Source organism: Pecten maximus, chromosome 14 (assembly GCF_902652985.1).
Source record: "Pecten maximus chromosome 14, xPecMax1.1, whole genome shotgun sequence".
Classification (NCBI taxonomy): Eukaryota; Metazoa; Mollusca; class Bivalvia; order Pectinida; family Pectinidae; genus Pecten; species Pecten maximus.
Window position 1 is genome coordinate 37480458 of NC_047028.1, and position 6934 is coordinate 37487391.

The 6934-nt window shown below is 40.4% G+C and overlaps 1 protein-coding gene across 1 annotated transcript; it reads right to left on the reverse strand.

Moving 5' to 3' along the window:
• Positions 1 to 1711: 1711 nt before the first annotated feature.
• LOC117341972 (serine/threonine-protein phosphatase 6 regulatory ankyrin repeat subunit C-like) lies at positions 1712 to 6901 on the reverse strand. The gene is made up of 2 exons (XM_033903874.1): positions 6698 to 6901; positions 1712 to 3461 (listed from the first exon to the last, which is right to left on the reverse strand). Exon 2 carries the CDS (start codon positions 3449 to 3451, stop codon positions 2282 to 2284), a length of 1170 nt encoding a protein of 389 aa, XP_033759765.1. The 5' UTR covers positions 3452 to 3461; positions 6698 to 6901; the 3' UTR covers positions 1712 to 2281.
• Between the last annotated feature and the right edge of the window lie 33 nt (positions 6902 to 6934).

Genomic DNA, 6934 nt, shown 5'->3' on the forward strand with positions numbered 1-6934 from the left:
AAATGTGCCTTCTTTTGACTAAAAACGGAACCCTGTCACATTCCCATGTCTGGTGATATTAAAATGGTCATAGAACAGGCCCGGGCCTGGGACCTTTTTAATTTTTAAAATATTTTTCATGGGTTCTCTCATTTAGTACTACACATATCACACGGTAATTATTAAATTGGCTCGTGGGCAAAAATCAATGTAACCTTAACAGGTCCTTTGCTGTAATAATATCTATATTGTTTACTTGATCACCTAGTTCTACTGGGTTGTCACGATCCTGTGCTCTCCACAACACCTGTCTTGGGCCGTATCGTGTTTGGTATGCAAAATTTTCAAAACCATACCAATTTATATATATATGTAAATTATTTATTGACAAACATTCAGGAGACAAACTACGCTGATGTAAATTGAATAAATATATTAAATAATTGCTTTTAGACCTATTTCTTTTAATTTTTGATAAAAACTTATTTTAATGAGAGTTGTCTCCCTTGAAAAATGAGAAACAGTATCAATTGTCTAATGTGAGCATTTTGATATTGTTTTTTTCACGTTTCACTCCAAGAAGGGATAGTGTAATTTAGAGGAACTCTTTTACCAAATATCAGCACCCTAGTATAATTATAAAGTGATGAGTTAATAGCTTTCAATACTTACACAAAAATGTTTAAATATCTTTTTTTTGACCCACAAAAAAGTATTTTTTTTTTAATTTTTTAGTTTAACTCCGGCAAGGGATAGTTTAACCCCCACAGGGACCCTAATACCAAGTATCACTATGCCTTTCAACACTCCCAACAAAAACTTAATGCAAAAATGTTGTAAGTCCAAAAATTAAAAAAAAAAAAAAGAAAGAAAAATATTTTAAAAGAAAAAAAATCCATTTTTGTAGTTTTACTCCAGGAAGGCATAGTCTTACTCCAGAAGGACTCTATTGCCAAATATCAGCACCCTTGTACAATTATAAAGTGGTTTATTAAAACCTTTCGACACTTGCACCAAAAACTTAACGCACAAATATTTTTAAAAAAATCCAAAAATCTGTTTTTTTTTTCTTTTAGTTTAACTCTTGCGAGGGATTGCTTAACCCTCACAGGGATCATATTACCATAAATTACTATGCCTTTCAACACTTGGACCAAAAACTTATCTTACTTACAAATCGGAAATGATTTAACTAGATGTGAAAGAGAAACAGAAAAGTCATTACAGGAGAAAGAGGCAGAAAGAACACAACAAACGGAGGAATAAATATATTGCGTCCATGGACGGCCTTGGAGTAGAAGAATTGTGCACCTTCCGAAAACGAGAAACGTTGTATAAAAGGAGAAGAAACGCTTAAATGTCAGTTCTTTTTGTTACATAGTTATATAGAAATATCTTCAAGTTAGCATCTGAACTGTGATACATATAAAATCATAATATGAATTACAATGTTGAGGAATCTCCTGACAATGTATTTTAGATATGGATATAGAGGCATTCCTTTACCTGCTTCCATTATAAACTTAACTTACTGCAGATATAAATTGTTTACAACGCAGTATAGTGTGAAATTTAACATATTGTGAAAATCAATAATCAAGGGTATATATGTAGGTTGTATGCATGTACATTGTGAAGTGTTTGCAGTAGAAAATATGAACACATTTCTCATTCAGCAAAATGCAGTAAACAAGTTGCAATATATGTATAAAAGAATAATTATAAAAAAACGTTTTAAGTTCCCAAAAACTGATTTTATCTCATTTAGATATATACATTTCAAATCTTAAAAGCATATCAGATATCATTTCATGACTTTGGCAGGAAAAAGATTTGTTTAAAACAAAGATTATTCACTCGATCACAACACTGCCGGTTTGAGATGCTTCAAAGTAATGTTCAAAAGTGATGTTACCACATCAGTTCTCAATTTCAGGGCTCAAAGTGGATATTTTTACCAGATGGCCTATTTGGCTACCAAGTCATAAAATCTAGGCGCCAATTGGAAAAAGTTTGTTGCCTGGCCTAGTTGTCTAAAATTTGAAAAAAAAAATTCTTAACAACATCTCTGTAACTTTTTCCATTGTAAATGTCATTTTAGCATTGACTGCAACCTAGGCTTTGAAAGATTAACCAAACCGCAAATTTACACAATTTTCCAGTAGCCAATACAGGCGCCTTATAGGTCAATAACTGGTCGCCAATGGTGAATTTAAGGCGCCATGGCCACTAAAATAGGCGCCCTTTGAGCCCTGCTCAAGATAACATGTCTCCTGATAGCAGGAAAATCTTGATCACATTGTCACGACTGGAGAGTTAGAAGATCAATTATTACATGCGGCACATCCAGCCGCTCACAAGCCCATATCAGATTGCGATTTGACGTCATCAATAATTTTCGACATCGTTTTCGAGCCAGATATTGCAACGACGGGGGAGACTTCTTTAAGGATTTGTGAGCTTTTGTTGCGCTGCGATGAAGGTCCATGAACGGTTTTTGTAAATCTTTATGAAAGGATTGAGTCACGAGTTGGTGTATACTCTTCATCATCTTTTCATACACAGGGAGGCCACTTGCCACGATCAACAGCTGTAGACATTCTAGACTATCACATGCACGCTTTTTACTCACACAGCTAACGTCGTTATCTTGCTTTGTCACTTCATTGCGATAAATGTTCACCCTTTTGAGCGCAATCTTCAGAGCTATGTCAATGATACCCGGGGCAGCAGCCATGTTTTTGGGCTGCACATTGAAGCATGCACCCGATTTAAGTAGCAGCGACAAGATTCTGATATTGCATTTTGTCACAGAGAGCTGTAAAGGTGAACCCCAACCAAGGTCATACAGGTTGACCTCACATCCATGCTGTATTAGGTGTTCTGTAACCTCTTCGTGACCTCCGAGAATAGCGAAATACACGGGTGTCCTTCCTCGCTGGTCTTGAGCATTGTTGTTTGCACGATTGTCCAGCAAGGTCTTCACAAGCCCAATGTTACCATAACTAGCAGCAACGTGTAAGGGAGTCGTTCCATTCTCGTCCGAGATAGACACATCCGCACCTTCCTGTATCAGGTAATTTGCAGCAGCAATTTTAAAATTAACAATTGCTTTCATTAGTGGAGTTCTTCTCCAAACATTTAATGCGTTTATGTCAGCTTTCGCTTTGAGAATCAGAGACAAACAATTGCTCCATCCCTGTGACTTAGAAACAACGGCACTATGCAATACTGACTCTCGGCTCGAATCTAAGTCATGAATATTTGCTCCAAGCTCGAGCAGAAATTGAATGCATTCAGGTTGACCATGAACAGCAGCGAGGTGAAGAGCTGTGGTTTGGGAATGATTAAGTTTGAGATACCCAGTAAGGTTGGTAGAGCGTGATAAGGCTTGTAAGAGGGAAACATCACCATCCTGAATTGCCTTCATGGTTTGAGGTAATTGTTCCACTTTTGGAAAACTTGCTCCCATGGTTTTTTTTCTGAAAAATACAGAATATTATTTATGTCAACCATTGACAAAATATCCACTGTGCCTGAATGACACTTGGTTATAGAAGATGAACAATTAAATACCAATTCTTACAAGTACATGACTTTAAGCAATTCTTACAAGTACATGACTTTAAGTAACACTTTTACTTTCATAAACAGATTACAGGTTATTCAGAAGATATAATTTGAAGATTTAAGCAGATCTCCCTTAAAATATTTCACCAAGGATAATAACACAAACAAGACAGGACTACACACAGGACAAGACTACACACAGGACAAGACTACACATAGGACAGGACTACACACGGGACAGGACTACATACAGGACAGGACTACATACAAGACATGACTACACACAAGACAAGACTACATAAATGACAAGATTTCACATAGGACAGGACTACACACAGGACAAGACTACATAAATGACAAGATTTCACATAGGACAGGACTTTACACAGAGACAGGACTACACACAGGGGAGGCTTACACACAGGACAGGGCAACATACAGGACAGGACTGAATATAGGAAAAGTGTACACACAGGACAGGACTACACACAGGACAGGACTACACACAGGACAGGACTACACACAGGACAAGACTACATACAGGACAGGACTGAATATAGGAAAAGTGTACACACAGGACAGGACTACACACAGGACAAGACTACACACAGGACAGGACTACACACAGGACAAGACTACAGACAGGAAAGGACTTCACACAGGACAGGACTACACACAGGACAGGACTACATACAGGACAGGACTACACACAGGATAGGACAACATATAGGACAAGACTATATACAGGACAGGACTACATACAGGACAAGACTACACACAGGACAAGACTACAATTAGCACAGGACTACACACAGGACAAGACTACACACAGGACAAGACTACACACAGGATAGGACGACATACAGGACAAGACTACTTACAGGACAGGACTACATACAGGACAAGACTACACACAGGACAAGACTACAATCAGCACAGGACTACACACAGGACAGGACTACACACAGGACAAGACTACAATCAGCACAGGACTACAAACAGGACAAGACTACACACGGGACAGGACTACACATGGGAAAGGAATACACACAGGACAGGACTACACACAGGACAGGACTACACACAGGACAGGACAGGACTATATACAGGACAGGACAGGACTATATACAGGACAGGACTAAATACAGGACAGGACTACATACAGGACAGGACTATACACAGGCCAAGACTACATACATGACAAGACTACATACCGGACAAGACTATATACAGGACATGACTACACACAGGACAGGACTACATATAGGACAAGACTACACACAGGACAGGACTAAACACAGGACAATACTACATACAGGACAGGACTACACACAGGACAAGACTACATACAGGACAGTACTACATATAGGACAAGACAACAAACATGACAGGACTACATACAGGACAAGACTACACACAGGACATGACTACATACAGGACAGGACTACACACAGGACATGACTACATACAGGACAGGACTACACACAGGACAGGACAACACACAGGACAGGACTACACACAGGACAAGACTACATACAGGACATGTCTACACACAGGATCGGACGACATGCAGGCCAGGACTACATACAGGACAGGACTACATACAGGACATGACTACACAGAGGACAGGACTACACAGAGGACAGGACTACATACAGGATAGGACTACATACTGGACATGAATACACACAGGACAAGACTACATACTGGACATGAATACAAACAGGACAAGACTACACACAGGACAAGACCACATACAGGATAAGTACACACACAGGGCAGGACTACATAAAGGATAAGACTACACACAGGACAAGACTACATGCAGGACAGGACTACATACAGGACAAGACTACACACAGGACAAGACTACACAGAGGACAGGACTACACACAGGATAGGACTACACACAGGACAGGACTACACACAGGACATGACTACACACAGGACAAGACTACATACTGGACAGGAATACACACAGGACAAGACTACCCACAGGACAGGACTACATACAGGACAGGACTACACACAGGACAGGACAGGACAGGACTACACACAGGACAGGACTACATACAGAACAAGACTACATACAGGACAGGACTACACACAGGACAGGACAGGACTATATACAGGACATGACTACACACAGGACAAGACTACACAGAGGACAGGACTACACAGAGGACAGGACTACATACTGGACATGAATACACACAGGACAAGACTACCAACAGGACAAGACTACACAGAGGACAAGACTACATACAGGACAGGACTACATACAGGACAAGACTACACACAGGACAGGACTACACACAGGACAGGACTACACACAGGACATGACTACACACAAGACAGGACTACATACAGGACAGGACTACACACAGGACATGACTACACACAAGACAGGACTACACACAGGACAGGACTACACACAGGACAGGACTACACACAAGACAGGACTACATACAGGACAGGACTACAATCAGCACAGGACTACACACAGGACATGACTACACACAGGACATGACTACACACAAGACAGGACTACACACAGGACAGGACTACATACAGGACAGGACTACACACAAGACAGGACTACATACAGGACAAGACTACACACAGGACATGACTACACACAAGACAGGACTACACACAGGACAGGACTACATACAGGACATGACTACACACAGGACAGGACTACACGCAGGACAGGACTACACACAGGACAAGACTACATACAGGACAGGACTACACACAGGACAAGACCACATACAGGGCAGGACTACATACAGGACAAGACTACACACAGGATAAGTACACACAGGGCAGGACTACATACAGGACAAGACTACATACATTACAAGACTACACACAGGACAAGACTACACACAGGAAAGGACTACACACAGGACATGACTACATACAGGACAGGACTACATACAGGACAGGACTACACACAGTACAAGACACACGTGGTTAGAAAACACACATGGTATGCCTGATGACATGACCTAAAAAACGGTTCAACACATACACACGTAACAGTTACACGTGACAAGACTTGAACAATGAACATTACACGTAGGACTAATAAGAAGATCTATTGTTTCTGGATAATTATAGATATATCCTGTTATATTGTTACCTTGTCCGGACGAACAGTGTCAAGTTTTGGAGACTCCTAATGTTCAAGGCTTTCCATTACTTTTGTTTTACATTATCACCGCGGCCGGCAGACATGACATGTCGTGATATGGGATAGGACCATGCCTTCTGTCAATTAGCTACTGTTGACAGTTTACCATACAAAATGTCGGTGTTTTTTTATATTCGGATGTTTTCGGAAGTTTGCGTTTACAACAACGTACAGTCAAGAAACCAC

Bases quoted from the DNA above. Each gene is read 5' to 3' on its own strand.
- LOC117341972 (XM_033903874.1), bottom strand. From the start codon at position 3,451: ATGGGAGCAAGTTTTCCAAAAGTGGAACAATTACCTCAAACCATGAAG.